Source organism: Orcinus orca, chromosome 5, assembly GCF_937001465.1.
Source record: "Orcinus orca chromosome 5, mOrcOrc1.1, whole genome shotgun sequence".
Classification (NCBI taxonomy): Eukaryota; Metazoa; Chordata; class Mammalia; order Artiodactyla; family Delphinidae; genus Orcinus; species Orcinus orca.
The window spans coordinates 25,716,134-25,738,739 of NC_064563.1; the positions used below are offsets into that span (position 1 = coordinate 25,716,134).

General features: G+C 38.6%; 1 protein-coding gene across 10 annotated transcripts in view; it reads left to right on the forward strand.

Moving 5' to 3' along the window:
• SLC9A9 (solute carrier family 9 member A9) overlaps nucleotides 1-22,606 on the forward strand; it is a 656,685-nt gene that overhangs the window by 262,054 nt on the left and 372,025 nt on the right. For all 10 annotated transcript variants that reach the window (XR_007477387.1, XR_007477389.1, XR_007477388.1 and 7 more), the window contains one exon: nucleotides 10,767-10,882. Coding sequence is in view for 7 of the 10 variants with exons in the window: in XM_049709812.1 (XP_049565769.1) it covers nucleotides 10,767-10,882 (116 nt within the window). In the remaining 3 variants the exon portion in view is untranslated. The remainder of the gene's footprint in view (nucleotides 1-10,766; nucleotides 10,883-22,606) is intronic.

A 22,606-nucleotide genomic window follows, 5' to 3' on the forward strand; every position in this document is an offset into this window, starting at 1 on the left:
ACCTAGGTGAGTCGTGGTTTTTATATTTTTAAATAGGGATTCTGAGTTGAATAATTTTTTAAGTTGTTTTTTTTTTTCCCCAGATCTAAACAACTGGTTCCAAAGTGTTTCAGTTTCACATCTGAGGAAAAATGGTGGAGCAAATGCTGTGAGGTGGTAATAGGCTGCTAAGCTCCTTGGGACGGTTACCTTATCTGTGAAAGTAGGATAATGGAGCTTGACTTTATCCACCTCCCAGGAAGGGTGAGAGCAAGTGAGGCAACAGTCATGCATGTGTTTTTAAAGATGAAAAGTAGTGGCTAAGGGCCTAACTATACAGGGCAGCAGGCTCCTCTCTTGCTGCTTTAGCCGGGATGAATTTCATAGTTAGAGAGATTTTGTACAAGCTCATTTGTTGTTAATCAAAGATTATATGTATATATGTGTATACATATATGTGTGTGTGCATGTGTACATTACACATGCACACACACGTACATACACGTATTTGTACTGCCAATCAGAGCTGCTGAGTTGATATAGTTCAGCCCAAAGCAAAGAAATGGGTTTTTTTATTTAACAGGCATAGTATTCCTTTAACAGACATGCAAATTTCTGCTAAGAGTAAAAAAAAAAAAAAAAAAATTTAAAAAGAAAAGCTTGAAGATACGCTTTATCACTTTTGAAGACTCAGTAAAACTTTGCAGTGGCCAGCCTCAGATGTGATGAGACCAAAGCAGTCACCCAGCTCTTTCCCTGTGTCAGTGAAGGGTGGGTCTCTGTACCTAGGACAGAAGTCTCCGCGGAGTTGTAAATCAAAGGCATAATGGAAGTCTGTTCAATTTTACCTTTTACTGGGAGAGACATTCTTTCACTCCCTCTTCCCCACCTCTTTTTAAATTTTATTCTACAAAGAGCTCCAGATTGGAACTGAGAGGTAACAGTACCTTGAACCTTCATATGTTATTCAATAAGCCTCTTCACTCATCCACAAATCAGCAGGGAGACCAAGTCACCAGGCAGTGGGTAGTAAGTATTAGGTGCTTATCTGTATGTGAACCTGTGTTAATTGCATCTCAGGCAAGCTCCATGTGTGAATTCAGAGTACTGCCTAGGGTTTACCATTAGAGCCAGAATGTATACAAGAGCCTCAGTGATTTTGCTGAGTTAGCAGCATCCTCCTTTAGGGTCTCCTACTCAAAGTGTGCCATGGGACCAGCAGTATCAGCACCTGGGAGCTCATCAGAAAGGCAGAAGGCAGGCCACACTCTACTGGCTGATCCTTAGGTGACTGGTCTGGACACTAGAGACATGATGTGATTTAGAACACTTGTTCTAGATCTGGCTGCATAGTGGAACAGTGGAAGAACTTAAAAAAATACTAATGCCTGTGTCCCACCTACAGAAATTCTGATATACTTGGTCTGGGATGTAGCCTGGGCATCATGATTTTCAAAGCTCCCTATGTGATTCTAATATGCACCAAAATTGGAGAACCGTTGAATTAGACTATGTAGTAATTCATAGTGGAAGAATCCATCTCACTAAATTACCCAACTTTCATTGTCCACACCTCATGTGTTGCCACCCAGTTGCTTTGGTGGCCCATGTTAACTTTTCCTTAGTGACCACCCCTTTACATGACTACAACTCGCGTCTGACCCCATTGGTCCTTCAAGAAATATGCACCTCCAGTGCTTTCTTCCCTCAGACCATAGTTCTCCTTTCCTCCCCTGAGCTATCCCTTTAGCTTTCTTACCAAACTTGTTATTTTTCACTTAGTAGTCCAGTTATTTACACACTTAGCTTGTCCCTTCTCTAGGAGCTATTAGCTCCTAGAGGGCAGAAGCCGTATCAGATTCATCTTTGTAACCTTTAGTATCTAGCAAGGTTGGGTAATATGTGCATAGAATTGAGATGGGAACAGAGAGGGAAGAAGGCAGAACAGTCCAGATGCGCTGTCTTTCTTCAAATTAGTCAGGTAAGATAGGCACACAAAGAATGCATGAGTGGAATGTAGGATCTGGATGAAATAAAGAAGAGAGGTTTGTTAACACATGAAAGCGTGGACAGTGGGGATACAAGTTGAAAGAGGAATGGCAGCAAGAGAGCAGTGATTATATCCAGTAAGTATTAGGCATGGTTTTCTGAAAGGAGAAGGCAGAGTGCCCAGGTTGTAGAGAGAGCTGAGATGACTCAGAGCACTGTAAGGGCCACGCATCCCTGGCTGCTGGCGTAGGCTGACAAACTGCAAGGGAGGTTGTCATTTAGGGTACCTGATGCTTTTAGTGAGTGTGACTGACTCCCACATTGCCTTCATTGTTCCTCTCAGTCTTCTCAAAAGCAATCCTATTTCACCCCTGGATGAGCCAGCATACTCCCAGAAAGTGGATCTGAGTAGACACACAATTAGGATGCCTGGTCAAGTTCTCACCTGTGTCTAGTTCACCTTTCAGTAGATCTCAACATCTTACTGCATTTCAGCATTGTGACTTCTGCTCATTCCAAATTCATGCTTGGGATTTATATCACATTTCCTCCAAGAACTATGAAGCACTTAACAGGAGGGAAGCTTGTTTCCCTGCAGGCAACTATGTAGGTTGCTATAGGGCCTCTGGGGAGGTCCAAGAAAGTGACAGGTTGACAGGCAAGTGAGCAGTAGAGTATGTGGAAAAATTGACTCACTTAACTTTGTTCCAAGGATCCCAAGGTCGCAAAGCCTCAGACCCCAGCCATGGTTAAAAAACAGTGCATTTCATCACAACCTCCTCTCTGCACCCTTTCCATTCTTGAAAAGACATGGTGACCATGTTTTCTTCTAGGCCCATAGGAAGCCTGATTTAGAACTGACTTAAAGGGAAAATCATGGAAGGTATGGTGCTTTCCAAACCCTCTTACAGCCAAATTTGATGCCGAAAAGCAAGGTCTTCAAGGCATTCCTAACACTTAAAAAGCTGGTCCCATTATGTATCATGCTAAAAACATTCTTTCAGAAACAAAGAATATAGTAATTGACTTTTAAAATTTGGGAAGCCAAGGCAAAGATATCTTAAATTTTCTACACAGTGTCCTATACTAAAAAGTAGAAAGGAACATACATTTAATTCTCATTTCTATCCTTAGCTGGATTTCCTCGTCTGTAATATAAGATTCCTGATGGCTGCCCAACTGGTGTGTGTGTGTGTGTGTGTGTGTGTGTGTGTGTGTGTGAAGATTTAAAAAATATAGAAAATGCACTCACATGGGAGCTCTACAGAGTAGGAACTCAAATGTTCATAGGTTCATTGCCTTCCTCCTTCCCCCATTTTTATTCCTAATACTTTTATTCCTTAAAATTTCAAGGCCAGAGAGCCACCTACCCAATGACAGTTCAGCACCTTGAAAAGAATTAAAGTTCCATGGGGTTGGCAGCCAAGAAGAAAGTAGGAGAGTAGAAGCCATGGGGGTACAGTTGTCTTGTTGATGGCTTTCGCAAACAAAGTTTTTGAGCGGTCAAATGTTCCGGCATAGAATTTCCCAGCCCTGACACACGCATTTATGCCCCTGACAGTGAACCCTCCCCTCATCTCTCCTCTTCCTCCTACCCCCACCCCCTTCCCTAACCAGCCTCCTCTTTCCACTTAGGGACAGAAAAGTTGGATACAACCTTTCCCTTCCTCTAATCCTCTCTCCCTCTACCCCTTTCAGAGGAAAGAGGATTAAGGGCAGGCAGTCTGCACTCTTCCTAGTTGCTGGTACAAGATAATCTGATAGAGGAACTGGACAGGAGCTCACTTGTCACCATAACAAAGCTGAGTGGGGCTTCACCCGATCCCCTATTTTCTTTTAACATGCCCACAAGCCACCCAGTTGATTCCTTCACCCTCCTCTCCTCAGCTTTCACTAAAACAGAAGGAACAAAGTCTTGGGACTGGTGGGAAAACTAGAATGGGCCAAGGGGTCATCTAGTGTATGAAATCTTAGCACCTGACTCAGCTACAGCAGGACCCACAGGCTTCGTGGGCTTCTTGGGCCGAGCAGCCCACTCTGGGTGCTGAGATAAAGGCCATAAATAGAGTCACAGTTCAGTCAGGACAAGCCTTTCCCCGCCATCTCTGTAGTGGGTGGCAGATGGCATGTGGTTTCCTGGATTGCTAAAGGAGAGATTTCATTTTTTGGCCATTGTATTTTTATTGATCCAAGAAGAAACCACCTTCAGTAGGAACAGTTTTGCATTCTAGGGGAAGAAAATCAGTAGTTTGGGCATCTCACATATAGATAGGATATTGCTGGCAGTCTCCTTACTTGAGTGTATATTTCAGATTCATCAAATATGCCACCTTCCTCTCAAAGCCTTTCCTGAGTCCCCAAGAGAGCTGCTTCTCCTCTGCGAACTCAGTGCATTTGATCTGCAACTCACCTAGGACACGTAACACTTTCTATCACGTATTCTGCTTTTGTAGGTGACTTGTCTCTCCCTCCTGAGGATGGAAATCATGCCTGACTTATCTTTGCATTTCTCATAAGCCTTAGTAAAGGCTTTTATGATATTAAATACTATATATATAAATATATATATAGAGAGAGAATTTACTATCATATATATGTATGAGTTTATATATATATTAACATATGTGTGTGTGTGTATACACACACACACACACACACACACAAACTGAAAAACAGTAACAAAAGAGGAGAATCATTTCTTTGATACCTAGGAGCAAATGATCCTACAGACCCTTTAAGGCCCATATCGTTTCCCCTAAAATCAGACTCACCATCTCATGCCACTACTCTTGACAAAGCAGAATTCTTATTTTGTAACTCCTGTTTGTGAGCACCCATGAGATGTGAGCTTCTTCACAGCTTCTTCCCCACATCTTTAAGATCAACTCAAGTCTCACCCTAAACCCCCTTCTGGAGACAGACCTGATTTCCCTCATAGCCAGACCTCCCAAAAGGATGGGTATGTTGCCTGTCTCAATTTCCTCATTTTTTCCATGGGCTCTTCAACCCATTCTAATCTCACTTTAGCTCCCACATTCCTAATGACATTAAATGAATGGGCTCGTTTGGCAATATTCAATCCTATGTATCATACCCTCCTTCTGGAAACACTCTTCTCTTGACTCCTGTGACACTCTACCAGATTTCCACTCATGTCTCTGTTGACCGATTCTTTGTATCCTCTTTTCCTCATCATCTCTACCTCATCTTCAAATGCTGGAGTTCCCAGGCATCAATCGTGGGCCCTCGTCCACTTTATGTTCTCTTCACATTTTCGTTCACACCCAACTCTGAATACCCAACAGGCTCACCAGCTTCTCAATCTCAACATTTCTCAAGTTGAACGTGTAATCTTTCCTATAAAATAAAGTCCCCCTTTATTGTTCCCAGCTAATAGAAGTGTGGACATGTGCAATCTGTACTTCTCTCCATAGGACTTAACCACAATACTGGTAAAATAATAAATTAGCTAGTAAACATCTGGCTCCCCCAATAAAATATAAGCTCCCTGAGCGGAGGAATTATGTCTGTTGATACTTATTTGTTGAATGAATGAGTTAATGAGCAAATTAATGAATGCATGAGTGAATGAATTTGGCTAGAAGACCTTCCCAATTCCATCCACCCCAACATTAATAAATTATGAGTTCTCTCATGAAAACAGAGAGCAGATAGGTGGCTGCCAGGGGCAGGGGGCAAGGGGGAGGTGGGAGAAGTGAGTGAAGATGGTCAAAGGGTGCAAACTTCCAGTTATAAGATGACTGGGGATGTAATGTATATCATGGTGACTATCGTTAATAATGCTATCTTGTATATTTGAAAGTTGCTAAGAGAGTAGGTCTTAAAAGTTCTCGCCACATACGAAAGTATTATAACTGTGGGGTGATGGATATGCTAACTAACCTTATTGTGGTAATCATTTTGCAATACATACATATATCAAATCATCTTACTGTATACCTTAAACTGACACAATGTTATATGTGAATTGTATCTCAGTAAAGCTGTAAAGAAAAAGAATTTATGGGGCTTCCCTGGTGGTGCAGTGGTTGGGAGTCCGCCTGCCGATGCAGGGGACGCGGGTTCGTGCCCCAGTCCGGGAGGATCCCGCATGCCGGGGAGCGGCTGGGCACATGAGCCATGGCCGCTGGGCCTGCGCGTCCAGAGCCTGTGCTCCGCGACGGGAGGGGCCGCAGCAGTGAGAGGCCCGCGTACCGCCAAAAATAAAAGAATTTATGACTTCTCTAGTGGGGTATTGCTCTTGAATGCATGCCCCAGAAAAAAAAAGAAACTGTGAGATTGAAACTATCCGTAAAATGTGAACAAATAAATAAAGATGCTTATCCAGAGGAAATGTTTGAGTATAGAAATCAGAAATTTAGGTGCAGATTATAATCTTTGTTTTGCTATCAGAGCCTGTTGGTGCTGGGCTTTCCCACTGCAGAGTGAGGTCCATGTAATGGTCTGTTTCACAAGCTTTCACAGGCAGGAATGTGGCTCTTCTGACAGTTAAGAGGCCTGGTCCACACAGCTGTTTCCAAACTGACAGCAATTCCCCTTGCGTATCTCTAGCAATTCAAAAAAACTGCTTTTTCCAGTAGATCTATTCATAGCTTGATCAAGACTATTTTTAAAAAAGAAGATGTATTCTTTTTAAAAAATACTGAGAGAGACTAAGATGGCATACTTAAAAATCATCCAAGCAATTGAGCCTTCTGGAACTTTTTGTTTTGAAACATTTTTGCAACATGCCTTTAGGTGTGGAACTTTAATAGTGTGAAACAAGCTCATGAAATTTAAAATCAGTACGTGTGTCACAAACACTCAATAAAGTGAGTATGTGGAGCATTGTGTAGGACATTTCTTCAAATTCTCTTTTACCCAATGCCTTCTATAAGTGACATGACTGCCATCCTGTGAAACTCTACTCTTTGAAGGCGGGTCATGGATTTGCACCTTTGTATCCTCTGTAGCATAAGCACTCTGCTTTTTAAAGAATAGCACTAAGTGGATATTTGTTGAAATCAATGTTATCAGCAATTTTGCTTTTTATATGGCAGTTCTGCTTCTGCCCATCCCTGTGACCTGGGCTGTCCCTAAGCACAGGCTGACCCCAGAAGGACATCTCACTTGGGTCCACCATCTTCACAGCATTGCGTGCACTGGAATTCACTGGCTTCCCTCTCCCCATCAGACCACATCTTTCCTGTATCCTGAGCCATCTGAAATAGTTTCTGTGAAGTGCTGATAGAACATACCACCCTGTGAGAATGTGGTGGTTGCTAATGGGTTCATTTATTTATCCTCCCAGTTAATACAGTTATAATTAGTTAGTTACAATAATGTAGCAACAATAACAATAGCTAGTTATTTAAAAAAAGTGCCTGTCACATAATAGATACACACTAATTATTGACATTATAATTATCAGTGACAATGACCATTGTTATTGGTAATAATAACAAAATGATCATACTGAGCTCATACTACACTGGGCTTTTTCTGTTTTTCTTGCTTTTTAAGGTATTATCTCAAGGAAGATATTGGAATTATAGTTATTTTGTGTCCAGGGGTTGACTTGGAGTAAACAAATCATTTACTTTCTTTTTTTAAAAAAACAAACTGTGTGTATAGGGGTATGTGTATATGTGTGTGCATGTGTGTGTGTGTGTGTACATGCACATGTGTTTCTCTTGATTTCAAAACAATTCCAAATCTCTATAGAATGGTGGTTGTGTATGCAGGTTTTGACATCCAACTGCCTGGGTTCAAATCCAGCTCTGTCATAAGCTAACTTCTGTGACCTTAGGCAACTTATTTACCCTCTCTGAATCCTGATTTTCACCCTTGTAAAAAGGAATAATTATAGTACCTAACTCAAGTATTATGAAGATTAAATGACATAATGAATGTCATGTCACATAATAGCACTCACTAATGTACATTGTTATTTTTTTATTATGACTGTTATTTAGAAAGAACTGAAAATGCAGAATAGGAAAAAAGAAAATAGTCACATGTCACTTTATAACCACTATTAACATCCCAGACTATATGCTTCTGACCTTTTTCTGTTTATATGTGTGCTTAAATATATTCAATTTTTATAAAATTAGAAATTATTATATATTACCACTTTATAATTTGCTTTATCAATTTACTTTTCTATGCCTAATATACACTCTTGTATATAGTATTAATAGTTGCATATTAGTTCGTTATATGTGTGTTCTGTAATTTATTCACTGGACATTTAGATTGCTTTGAATTTTTCACTCATGAATAGTAATAATCTGAAATAAACTAAATAACTTCTGGTGTGTATTCAGATTAATTTCTTGGCAAAAATTCATAGAAAATCATTTAATAAGCTACAGAATATAAAAAATTTAATACTTTAAAAATAAATTGTCAAATTGGCTTTTATAAAGACTTTAATTTTATTTTCATCAATAGTATATGAGGCTTCTAGTTTCCAAGTAATCTTCCCAAGCCTGGGTAATATATATGCATGCATATATTTTTTTTATCTTACCCAATCTTACCCTGGCTTCTGTAGGGCAATATGGGGCAAGTCATTTTAATTCTGAGGCTCAGATTCCTAACTTGTAAAATTAACTAATGGGTATAGAATTCAGAAATATAGTCATAGGTCATAAAGTTGATACTGATTCCAGAGCCTATCCATGCCCCATATTGGAAGTGTAGCTCAAATGAGGAAGAACTGTGGTGAAGTCAGGTTAACACCAAGTGAGGCTGAAGGGATGACTCTCGGAGAGCATTTCCCTGGTAATGTTGTGACTGTCCAGAAAGTCTCAGTGTTCATCAGACAGAGGGTGATGCGGATAACATATATAATTAAAATCTATGATTATATTTATTGCCATCTGCCTTGCTGTAAATGACATGCTCCATAAGGACAGGGATCTTTGTCTTGTTCACTGATGTATTCTAAACACCTAGCACAGAGCCTGACAATAGTAGGGGTTCAGTAATAAATATCTATTGAATAAACAAGCTGAATGACTCTACTCTTAACCTGTCCAGAGGCTGCATACCCTGGTAACCAGCAGAATGCCCTCCCCAAGATAAGTGTAGGTGAGCTGCCATGATTGAGGCCTCTTCCCAGAAACAATTGCTGTGTCGCATGACACAGGCTTTCTCAGATATGTTAACACTTGCAGCCTAGTTAAGCTTCAGCCTCCCCTGCTAGAATCCACACACTTCACAGCAATATTGGGTCCCTGCTCGAACCCATGTGGTTGTCTTAATAGTTCAGCTCATGGGTAGTATTATCTCCAAGTTCTTGGGGATACTCCGTTGCTGCACCTTTGTCCTATATAGAACAACCACCTTATGGACTAGTTAAGAGTATACTGTATGAGATAACATATAATGTACAATATGGAACTGTTCATGTAGGCAATATGATGTAGGAATTAAAAACCTGGGATCTGGAGTCAAATTTCTCAGTTCAAGTCTGGGTTCCACAATTTAATAGCTGTGTCACCTTGAGCAAGTTACTTGATCACACAGTGTTCAGTTTTCTCATCTGTAAAATGCAAATAGTACCTACCTTGTAGGATCAATATGTGGATGAAATGAGTTAAAACATGTGAAGAAATAGATATAGAAAGTGAATATTACCTATTTTGATAATTACTATTAGCAGTCATAATCTCATTGAGACTTTACTATGTGTCAAAACCCAAATTTATATTACCTCAGATAATCCTTAAAACAGCTCTGTAGACTAACCATAATTCTTTTCCCTACCTCAGAAGGTTTTAGTAATGCCCTAAAATCACATAACTAGTAAGTGGTAGAAACTGGATTTAAATGCAAGTGTGTCTGAAATATTCTCTCATAGAGAAATTTTTCATAAGAGAATTTGAAATATCCACATTCTCATTGTCATTAAAATTTCAAATATCTGATTTCTAGTCTTTTTAGTCATGCTCACAACCCTAGAACATTTTTCAAGAAACTAATTTAAATACGTGTGAATATCTAAGCAACAGTCTATCGGTCTGAGAGTCAGTGGTTTCTAAGGACTCTTACAGTCACTTTCAGTGATTCTACCGTGGTCCAGTTCACCAATTTTTGTGTTTCCTCCACTAGGATTTAGAAAAATCAGTTAATTAAATACAATTTAAAAGCTATAGGGTGGCAAATGATGACCAAAACAGATAATTTGCATTCCATGGGTTTGGTAAACATAATCTCATGAAAAGAATGGCTTTCTTTGCAAGATCAAAATGTAACCATTTCAAGATTCATTTTCAACTATGTGTTGAAGTTACAGGCGCTCTAAACCTAACAGTGTTTTCTCTACCTGGTGTGGAAGTGTCCTGACACCACCAGTAGTAGAGACTCATCTATTGTAAAGTAACTGGTTGACTGAGTGCCCTGTGAGTGGCCAGTATCCTTCTCATCACAGTGACAGACTTGAAACTTGAACCCTTTGCAGACACCCTAGCAGACAAAACAGTAAAACTGAAAAGCAATCCATTTACAGATGTCAACCCAGCCACTATATTTGTGGGTATGATTTGCTATGCCATATTTCACAGATAATTTTTTATATCCTTGAGATTTGTTTTCACTGAAGTACACTATAAAATGTTCTTTTACCTTTTGCCAGGTGAATAAACTGTGATATTTGGTACAGTGTAGTGAGGACTAGCATGGCTACAAATAGGCAGAATAGTGGTAATTTGTGCCTCATGCTTATTCAGGAAGCCCATTAGAATGTCAGCTATGTTGATGTTTGAAGATCATATTTTTCTCTTCAACAGGTTAATTATGTATGGCTTTGTGAAGGCCATGGTATATGCTGACCAGCTGAAAAATGGAGACTTTCATTTCACTGACTGTTTGTTTTTTGGTTCACTGATGTCTGCTACAGATCCAGGTAATTGCCCAAATGATATGTTGCCTTCTTTCTAAGACTCAAACATTTAAATTGAATTTTTCTCTGATGACCATCACCCGAGTCTACATAATATTCCTTATTCCTTTTCACTTGCAGTTGACATATCTGTTAGTGATTACAAAAAAAAAGAAAAGAAACAGGTGAATATTCTAACACCTCTCAAAAAATAGTTCTGAAATCAATTTCAGTAATGGGAAAGACTCTTTAAAATTCATTACTGTTTATTTCTGTAGAATATGTAGCCATTTTGAGCTGTGGTCCTTAATTTCTCTCTATTTAACTTTCTTCTTTCAAAAATGCTCTATTGGGGCTTCCCTGGTGGTGCAGTGGTTGAGAGTCCGCCTGCCAATGCAGGAGACACGGGTTCGTGCCCAGGTCTGGGAAGATCCCACATGCCACAGAGCGGCTGGGTCCGTGAGCCATGGCTGCTGAGCCTGCGCGTCCGGAGCCTGGTGCTCCGCAGCGGGAGAGGCCACAACAGTGAGAGGCCTGCGTACCGCAAAAAAAAAAAAAAAAAAAAAAAAAAAGCTCTATTGAATTAAATGGTAAAAAATAATTTTTAAAATTGTTTACTATGTAACGTTTTAAACATATTAAACATAGGGAGAATAATAAAAAGAATTGTCATATACCCTTAAAATTAGCAAATTATGATGATTATCAAATATGGCCAATGTTTTTATGTATACCCTTCTACACTCCTTCTCACTATGACTGAATTATGTTAAAGCAAATCCTAGACAGCATATCATTTTATTTGTAAATGTTTTGAAAAATGACCATTGTCATAATGAAACCTAAAAATATTAATAATCTTTTTTAATATTATCAGAGAGCTAGGCTCTCTTCAAATAGCCCCAATTGTCTTTTTGTCATTGTCATTATTACTTTGTGTAGTAGTTTGTACAAATTAGGACCCAAATAAGGGCTACACATTACAATTGGTGGATATGACTATTGAGTTTCTTTTCATCTATATGTTCCCCTTCCATCTTCTATTTTTCTTGTCACTTATTTGTTGGAAAAAAAGGCAAATTGTCTCATGGTTGAATTAAATATGGTTGCTTAAAATGTTCCTCTAGCTTCTGTATTTCTTGTAAACTGATGGTTAAATCTAGAGGTTTAATCAGATCAGCGTTCATCTTTTTTGGCAAGATTACTTGCTTGGGGCTTCCCTGGTGGCGCAGTAGTTGACAGTCCGCCTGCCGATGCAGGGGACGCGGGTTCGTGCCCCGGTCCGGGAAGATCCCACATGCCGCGGAGCGGCTGGGCCCGTGAGCCATGGCCGCTGAGCCTGCGCGTCCGGAGCCTGTGCTCCGCAACGGGAGAGGCCACAACAGTGAGAGGCCCGTGTACCGAAAAAAAAAAAAAAAAAAAAAAAAAGAGATTACTTGCTTGCTATGAATCTCTATAGCATCACATCAGGAAGCACATACTGTTTAGTGCCTCACCTGTCAGCCTGATCCATCACACTACTGAATTGCTACTCTGGCAAAGACCACCAGAACACACCTGTAGTTGAACAAGATGTGTTTATTACATGTTGTAATGAAGAGAATGCTCACCAGAGGAACCATGGGACATCTCAGAGAGTGTTAGAAAGGACTTGTTATAGGACTTGGGCTTATGCTTGGTGATTTTAGGGAAGGCTTAAGGAATTGGGTCTTTGCTCTGGATTAGATGCTGTCAGAAAGCATGAGTGATTGAGCATTTTAGTAAGTCTTATCCGGCAGGAGGAAAGACTGAATAGAGACTAAGGCTACAATTTGTAAAGAAGCCGGGCCACTTATAATAGCCAAGATAGGGATGTTGTGGTTTGGACAGTGTTCATTTTTTGTGTTTAGATGTGATTACACAGTAGGCTTGTTTTTGTCTTGATCCATCATGGTCACAGAGTAAACCTGTCTGATGTTTTCTGTGAAATTGTTTACATTCAACAAGCGAACAACAAAGCCCAGCTGATAGTACCAGGCCAGCTCCCGGATACTAGGGGCTGCTCTTCTCTTTCTTAGAATGGCCCTCTGACCAGCAGTATTGGCACCATGTGGTAGCTTGTTTTAAATGCAGAATCTCAGGCTCAACTCCAGAACTACTGAATCAGGTTCTAGAATTGAATATCCTCAAGTGGTTTCTATGCACAGTAAAGTTTGAGAAGCTCTTAATGTTAGACTTCCCCATTTTAGCTAATGGCTTTAGTACCTGTTGATGGTTATGCTTAGTCTAGAATTTGTTAGGGCTTACAAACTAGTGGTATGCTAATTCTGTCCTGCATTTTGCATGTATTAGCTGGTACTCTCCTGAAAGAAGCAGTTTTCCAGATCAACTTTTTGAGTACCCTGTGATAATTATTTGAACAAAAAATCAGGATAAATTATTTATTCTTTTTGTTTACTTACTAATGTTCTAATTTTCAAAATAATGAGTTGTTTATCATCTCCCACATATGATCAGGGAGGTGGTTTGGGGCTTTTTTAAAGTATCATATCAACACATGGATTTAAACATAGTTGATATGTTTCAATCTACTATTGTAATTATACTTTTTGAACAAAATATTCCATCTTTGACAACTGGGAGCCTCTTCAAGTTTCTCCTATATCCTTTTGGCACAAACCCAATAGTCTCTCGTAGATTTCTTGTTTTGGAGCAGGACTAGATGTTCCAACCTTCTTTTGTATGTTTCCTGTACCCTGACTTAGAACCAGACATTTCTCTAAGAAGACTTGGTTCTTTCTAAGCGGGAAATTTATTTAGAGAACAAAATGTGGACACTGGGTGTTTTCATTACTATTGTATTGGTCATTGTTTCTACATATTTTTATTTGTTTTGAAGGAGAAATAATATCACAAATTCATATTAATATTGTTACTTCCAATTTAGGATTATAGAAATTTTACTTAACTGCCTTGAATTTATTTTGCATTTAAATTTTTCTTCTGCCTACTTTTCTTCTTTCTATTACATTAATATAATTTCTTACTTCCTTTAAATGTATATTTTCAAATTTACAGTGCACATATTATTACTAAAAATATGATTATTGAAAACTGCTTAGATTACATTGTGGTTCTTTTTAACCTTTGTGTATATGCCACTAGGATGAACAGTTAAAAATTACTCTGTTTTAAGAGCTCTTGAAACAATCCTCTGTGTGGGTAAGCCACAAGTCAATTATACAATAATGTTCATTTGTTTCATTTTGCTTTTAATTGTTGTTTTAAACTTAGATTAAATATCTACAGAATTCCAAAATGAAAACCATAGGACAAAAGAAGAGAAATCTAACTTCTAGACCTGTCCTCTCTATCCTAATTTTTCAACCATTTTGGTTGGTTTTTAGTTTACGCTTCTATTTTTATTTTTTTAACATCTTTATTAGAGTAAAATTGCTTTACAATGTTGTGTTAGTTTCTGCTGTATAACAAAGTTAATCAGCTATACGTATACATATATCCCCATACCCCTTCCCTCTTGCGTCTGACTCCCACCCTCCCTATCCCACCCCTCTAGGTGGTCACAAAGCACCAAGCTGACCGCCCTGTGCTATGCGGCTGCTTCCCACTAGCTATCTATTTTACATTTGGTAGTGTATATATGTCCATGCCACTCTCTCACCTCACCCCAGCTTATCCTTCCTCTCCCCATGTCCTCAAGTCCATTCTCTACGTCTGCATCTTTACTCCTGTTCTGCCCCTAGGTTCATCAGAACCATTTTTTTTTTTTAGATTCCATATATATGTGTTAGCATACGGTATTTGTTTTTCTCTTTCTGATTTACTTCACTCTGTATGACAGACTCTAGGTCCATCCACCTCACTACAAATAACTCAATTTCGCTTCTTTGTATGGCTGAGTAATATTCTATTGTATATATGTGCCACATCTTCTTTATCCATTCACCTGTCGATAGACACTTAGGTTGCTTCAACATCCTGGCTATTGTAAATAGTGCTGCCGTGAACATTGTGGTACATGTCTCTTTTTGAATTATGGTTTTCTCAGGGTATATGCCTAGCAGTGGGATTGCTGGGTCATATGGTAGTTCTATTTTTAATTTTTTTTTTTTTTTTTGCGGGGGTTCGCGGGCCTCTCACTGTTGTGGCCTCTCCCGTTGCGGAGCACAGGCTCTGGACGCGCAGGCTCAGCAGCCATGGCTCACGGGCCCAGCCGCTCCGCGGCATGTGGGATCTTCCCAGACCAGGGCACGAACCCGTGTCCCCTGCATCGGCAGGCGGACTCTCAACCACTGCGCCACCAGGGAAGCCCTATTTTTAATTTTTTAAGGAACCTCCATACTCTTCTCCATAGTAGCTGTATCAATTGACATTCCCACCAATAGTGCAAAAGGGTTCCCTTTTCTCCACACCCTCTCCAGTATTTATTGTTTGTAGATTTTTTGATGATGGCCATTCTGACTGGTGTGAGGTGATACCTCGTTGTAGTTTTGATTTTCATTTCTCTAATGATTGGTGATGTTGAGCATCTTTTCATGTGTTTATTGGAAACCTGTATATCTTCTTTGGAGAAAAATCTATTTAGGTCTTCTGCCCATTTTAGATTGGGTTGTTTGTTTTTTTGTTATTGAGCTGCATGAGCTGCTTGTATATTTTGGAGATTAATCCTTTGTCAGTTGCTTTGTTTGCAAATATTTTCTCCCATTCTGAGGGTTGTCTTTTTGTCTTGTTTATGGTTTCCTTTGCTGTGCAAAAGTTTTGAAGTTTCATTAGGTCCCATTGGTTTATTTTTGTTTTTATTTCCATTTCTCTAGGAGGTGGGTCAAAAAGGATCCTGCTGTGATTTATGTCGTAGAGTGTTCTGCCTATGTTTTCCTCTAAGAGTTTGATAGTGTCTGGCCTTACATTTGGTATGCTTCTATTTTTAACTCTAAGCAAACAAACATGAACACGCTCGACTATATACTACAGCACACATGGTTCATCACCTTGCTCTTCTTTAATTAACAGTATTTTGAAGAGTAATCCATAGCAACATATTAAGAGTTTTCTCATTTTCTTTTATAGCTGCAGAGTATTCCATAGTTTATTCAACCAGTTGCCTGTTAATGGACATTTGGGTTTTTTGTCTTTTGCAATTATGAATGATGTTACAGTTAATAACTTTAAAATTAATAGCTTTCCACATTTTGCTCCTGTTTCTTTGGGATAGATTTGTAGAAACGGGTTAAAAGGTATTTGTAATTTCCTAAATGCCAATTTCCTCCCCATAAAGTTTGTACCATTTCGCCTTCACACCAGCAATGTATGACAGTATCTGTTCTGTACAGCCTTGCCAGTGCAGAATTCTGTTACAGTTTTGGGTTTTTGCCCATACAATAAGTGAGGATTTGTATCTCTCTGTGGCTTGACTTAATATTTCTCTTAATATGAGTAATATATGTTTAGGGAACATATGCATTTTTTTTTCTGAAAAGCAGATGTTTATAAGATGCCCTTTTCCAGTAGGGTTGTTGATCTTTTATTTTTCATGCTTCTGAAGTCCTTAATATACTAGGGATATTAACCCTTTGTCTGTAATATAAGTTACAAATATATTTTGCACATTTTTGTCTGTCTTATTTTGCTTATGGGATGGGGGAGGAAAAAGCAGTTTTTAATGTATGATGTTGACCTGCTCTCTGGAAGAGGATGAAATGAAAGTATGTCTCAGATTTAGAACCTGTGGTGTCGATTAGAAGATCAGAGTCCCAGGGTGGTGTACAGGGAGAGACTGTTCCATCTCCAGGCCTAGAGAAGACCTGGCCGCTAAATCATTGCTGGAACATTTCATGCTACCATCCCCCAAACCCAGGGAAATGCAGAAGTCCCTTGGCATCCACGGAAATGGGGCCTCAAGTAAATTATTTTCAATCCATCAGTGATTTCTAGTTAGTTCAGGTTGTTCTCTTCTGCCATATATGGATACTTTGCTTTTCATGGTCAGGTCCCATTTTAGGTCACCTGTGCACAAATCTGCATTTTGAAAAGCACTGCATCCATTGTTTCTTGGTCCCCATGCTAATGGCCAAGTTGTTGCATTTTATGGAGTGATTCAGCCAGCTCCAAGTGTGTGGTGTTCAAGCTTTGCTCCTTCTGTGACTAGTGATATTCCTGAGGTTATGTTTACATGACACAGGAAAACTGACTGAAATAGAAAAAAAATAATCTAGCTCAGTAAGATGGTTATTTATCTACATTGTATCAAACAACTGAGCTGACTGAATTTTTTGAAATGCAGAATTGACTCACAGCCATAACGAGAATCCTGGGAACCAAGTCCACTTTCCAAGTCTGGCACAGACCAGCTGTACAACTTTGGGCACCACTTAGCCTCTCTAGATTTTATGGGTTACTGAAAGTGGAAGATATGTGATCTCATCTTTTCCAACCCCTTCATTTTACAGATGAAGAAACTGACTTTTCATCTGTAAAATGAAAAGTTTCGACTAGAGGCCTTTCCAGCTCTAACATTTGGTGCTTATTTCTGTGAGACTGTTTTTTGTTTTTTTGTTTTTAATTTTATTTTTAAACAAGTTTTTGTTTCAAAGTAGTTAAAAGTGAACCCAAAGCCCTCCACCCAGACATTTGGGGGTTCTTACACCAACTCAGCAAATGTTAGAGAAGGTCTCACATAGCAGAGACCCACACGTGAACAGGAATACTTAAGCACCCTTTTCTTCTGGGAGCTAATTGTTATATTAAAACACACTGAACCTACTCTCTGCTAAATTGGTGCTATTTAAGATCTTCAACAACCTTTAAACACCTAGTTAATCTTACCCTACAATTATTCATTTATTGCCTAAGTTATTGTGACTCACTAATTTATGAAAGAGAACCTGTGCTCTCCAGGTCTGATTTTTCATGGCCTTCTTTAAATTAATTCTCTCCCATTTAGCCTTAGCTAAATCTCAGCGAGGTATTATTAACTATTCATATTTTTCTTTTACAGTTACATATTTAGACTTAAATCTAATTCTTCCTGCACGTTTCAGACTCTCTTCAGCCAGTTTTCAGTTTACCTCCAGTTAGGGTGATTTAGATATTATTTGATTGATTTAGTTTCCTCCTTTCCTCACTGATGAAGATCTTGCTGCTGATGTAAACGTCATCAGCATCCCTTAACAGAAAGAGTGGATAACTAAAGGCAGAGCCCCCAAAGAGACCATGTATGATAAACTGCAGGGTATGGGAAGAGAGAAGTACTTGCAGGGCTTGATCGATAAACACACATCTTCAGGTGTGTTTAGACAAGGAAAAATAGGAGAATGGGGGAGGGGAGAGAAACAATCAACAAAATGGTAATAGAGTAAGAGACCCAACGACTGGAAATAGATGCTATAGTTAATATCCCTCTTTTTACAAATGGCCAAAGCCCATTAGGAGTCTCTCCGACTTCATACTATCCTCCTGTCTCTTTCATCACTGACTTGGGTCCCAGTTTGGTATATTTAGATTATCCAAGATAACGATTTTTATTATTAAGACTGAAATATCCCTTTATATGGAGTGAGTGACATAGAGAGGTCCTTAAGGTATGTAAAGATACTTGGGAATCCCACTATACCCATGTGCTATTCCTTAAACACACCAGTCTTTTTTTTATTATTATTATTCAAGTATAGTCAATTTACAATATTAGTTTCAGGTGTACACCATCGTGATTCAATATTTTAATATACTCCATTTAAAGTTATTACAAAATAATAGTTATAGTTCCCTGTGCTGTACAATATATCCTTGTTTCTTATTTATTTTATACATATTAGTTTGTATCTCTTAATACCATACCCCTATCTTGCCCCTCCCCCTTTTCTCCCCACTGGTAAACACTAGCTTGTTCTCTATATCTGAGTCTGTTTCTGTTTTTTTATATACGTTCATCTGTTTTATTTTTTAGAGTCCACATATAAGTGATAACGTGGTGTATTGGTCTTTCTCTGTCTGACATTTCACTAAGCATGATACCCTCTAGGTCCATCCACATTGTTGCAAATGGCAGAATTTTATTCTTTTTTTATGGCCAAGCAATATTCCATTGTGTATATATACCACATCTTTATCCATTTGTATGTTGATGGACACTTAGGTTGCTTCCATATCTTGGCTATTGTAAATAATGCTGCTATGAACATCGGCGTACATGTATCTTTCGGAATTAGCGTTTTCATTTTCTTTGGATATGTACCCAGCAGTGGGATTGCTGGATCATGTGATGGTTCTATTTTTAGTTTTGGGGGGATCCTCCGTACTGTTTTCCATAGTGGCTGCAACAATTTACAATCCCACCGGCAGTGTACTAGAGTTCGCTTTTCACCACATCCTTGCCAACATTTGTTATTTGTAGAATTTTTGATGATAGTCATTTTGACAGGTGTGAGGTGATATCTTATTGTGGTTTTGACTTGCACTTCTCTGGTGATTAGCAACATTGAGCATTTTTTCATGTGCCTATTGGCCACCTGTACATCTTCTTTGAAAAAACGTCTATTCAGGTCTTCTGCCCATTTTTTAATTGGTTGATTGTTTTTAGATGCTCAGTTGTATGAATTGTTTATACATTTTGGATATTAACCCCTTATTAGCCATATCATTTGCAAATATTTTCTCCCATTCAGTAGGTTGTCTGTTCATTTTGTCAATGTTTACCTTTGCTGTACAAAAGCTTTTAAGTTTAATTAGGTCCCATTTTTTTATTTTTGCTTTTATTTGTTTTGCCTTAGAAGACAGATACAAAAAAATATTGCTAAGAATTATGTCAAAGAGTGTTCTGCCTATATTCTTTTCTAGAAGTTTCCTGCTTTCCAGTCTTATATGTAGTTCTTTAATTCATTTTGAGTTTATTTTTGTATATGGTGTGAGGAAATGTTTAATCTCATTGCTTTACATGCAGCTGTTCAGTTTTCCCAGAACCACTTACTGAAGAGACTGTCTTTTCTCCACTGTATACTCTTGCCTCCTTTGTCATAGATTGATTGACCATAAGTGTATGGGTTTATTTCTGGAATCTCTATTCTGTTCCATTGATCTATGTTTCTGTTTTTGTGCCAGTACCATGCTGTTTTGATTACTGTCGTTTTGTATAGTCTGAAAGCTGGAGTGTGATACCTCCAGCTTTGCTCTTTTTTCTCAAGATTGCTTTGGCAATTCTGGGTCTTTGTGGTTCCATATAAACTTTAGGATTATTTGTTCTAGTTCTGTGAAAAATGTCATGGGTATTTTAATAGGGATTGCATTAAATCTGTAGATTGCTTTAAGTAGTATGGATATTTTAACAATATTAATTCTTCTAATCCTCTAAGAACATGAGATATCTTTCCATTTACTTGTGTCATTTTCAGATTCCTTCATCAGTGTTTTAAAGTTTTCAGAATATGGGTTTTTCACCTCCTTGGTTTAATTTATTCCTAGGTATTTTATTCTTTTTGATGTGATTTTAAACAGGAGTGTTTTCTTGCTTTCTCTTTCTGATAGTTCATTATTAGTGTATGGAAAAGCAACAGATTTCTGTATATTAATCTTGTATCCTACAACTTTACTGAATTCATGTATTAGTTCTAATAATACATGAAGACTGTTTGGAGACTTTAGGATTTTCTGTATAGAGTATCATGTCATCTGCAAATAGTGACAGTTTTATTTCTTCCCTTCCAATTTGGATGCCTTTTATTTATTTTTCTTGTCTGGTTGCTGTGGCTAGGACTTCCAATACTGTGTTAAATAGAAGTAGTGAGGGTAGGCATCCTAGTCTTATTCCTGATTTTAAAGGAAAGGCTTTAAGCTTTTCACCACTGAGTATGATGTTAGCTGGAACACACCAGTCTTGCTGCTGCCTCCAGGCATTTGCATTTGTTGTTTCTCCATCCTCACCTTCTTCAGGTCTTTTCTCAAATGTCACCTCAATCAGACCTTCCCTAACTATCCTATCAAAAATCACACCCTTCTTCCCCCCAACACAGTTCGCCCCAAATCACTGTGCTTCCCATCCTTTTTCCTTGACTTACATTCTTGTACAGCACTAATCACTATTGATCTACTATTTATTTTATTTCCTTATTGTTCCTTAGTTCTTTGTCCCTCTGAAAGAGGAGCTTTTTTTTCTATTTTTTCTGGGTTTTTTTCCTATCTTTTCACTCTTATATTTCTCGTATCTAAAACAGTAGGTTTTCAATAAATGCTTGTTAAATTAATGAATTAATAAATTTGTGGAAGAAACTGCTAGAGCAAAGTGTGGAGCTTGAAAGGGTATCTATTCTCAAATGTGAAATGTGAAGCAGCTGAATATCCCAGCTCACACTTGGAGATAAGGAGTCTCATGGCCCCAGGAGGGACAGTGACTCAAGATGAAGGTGGAACTCCTTGCACATAGCTGAACTTCCAGCATAAGCTGAGTGCAAATATTAGTTTCTGTCCTCCAAAAAAAAAAGATATATTCAGCTAAAACAAAAATAAATGTGTCTTTCTTTTTGTTCAACCATGCAGCCAATATTTCTTTCCCCCTATTCATCGGTGGTCAGTAGCTTAACACTTTCCAGAGAGCACCAAGCCATAGATTGTAGACTTGCAGAAGCAGTTACAATAGTGTGGGGTTTTTTTTCAGGTTGAAAGATGTCCAAAATAGGAGGTTCCTTTAGGAAAAGGAAGAACTCAGCACAATACATTAAATATTAATCACCCAGAAGATGACAGAAACTCATCCTGGTATTTACAGGACTGACATTTCTTCCAAGGTCTCAAGGAAGTCATTCATTCAGGAAAATGCACAGTGGGCTGTGCATTTTCTCACTTCATCAATTTCCCTGTTTCCTATTTGGATTAAAATGTCTTCATTTTATGTGATGCAACTACTTTGAGACTCAAATACAGCTGTGCTATTTTGAACTCCAGAAGTATTAGTCCAGTATTTAAAACTAGAAAATAATTCTTACTTTGTAGACTTGTCCTATTTTGTCTCAAGAAAATTAATCCAGGTTGTCCTGTCTCAGGCAACCTCAAATAGGGCTTACTTGAGCATTGCTCTGTCCAATGTGATGGCTATGAGCCACACGTAGCTATTGAAGTGTAGCTAGTCAAAATTGATGGGCTGTATGTATCAAATACACCCTAGATTTCAAAGACATAATGTGAAAAAAAGTAAAATATCTCACTGATAATTTTTATACTGACTACATTTTGAAATAATAATATTAATTGAATATTGAGTTAAATAATATATACACTACCAAACATAAAATAGATAGCTAGTGGGAAGCAGCCGCATAGCACAGGGAGATCAGCTCCGTGCTTTGTGACCACCTAGAGGGGTGGGATAGGAAGGGTGGGAGGGAGGGAAATGCAAGAGGGAAGAGGTATGCAGACATATGTATATGTATAACTGATTCACTTCGTTATAAAGCAGAAACTAACACACCATTGTAAAGCAATTATACTCCAATAAAGATGTTAAAAAAATAAAATAAAATAAAAATAAAGAAGAGGGCTTCCCTGGTGGCGCAGTGGTTGAGAGTCCGCCTGCCGATGCAGGGGACACGGGTTCGTGCCCCGGTCCGGGAAGATCCCACATGCCGGAGCGGCTGGGCCCGTGAGCTATGGCCACTGAGCCTGCGCGTCCAGAGCCTGTGCTCTGCAACGGGAGAGGCCACAACAGTGAGAGGCCCGCGTAGCTAAAAAAAACAAAAAACAAAAAAACAAAAAATCTGTACATTT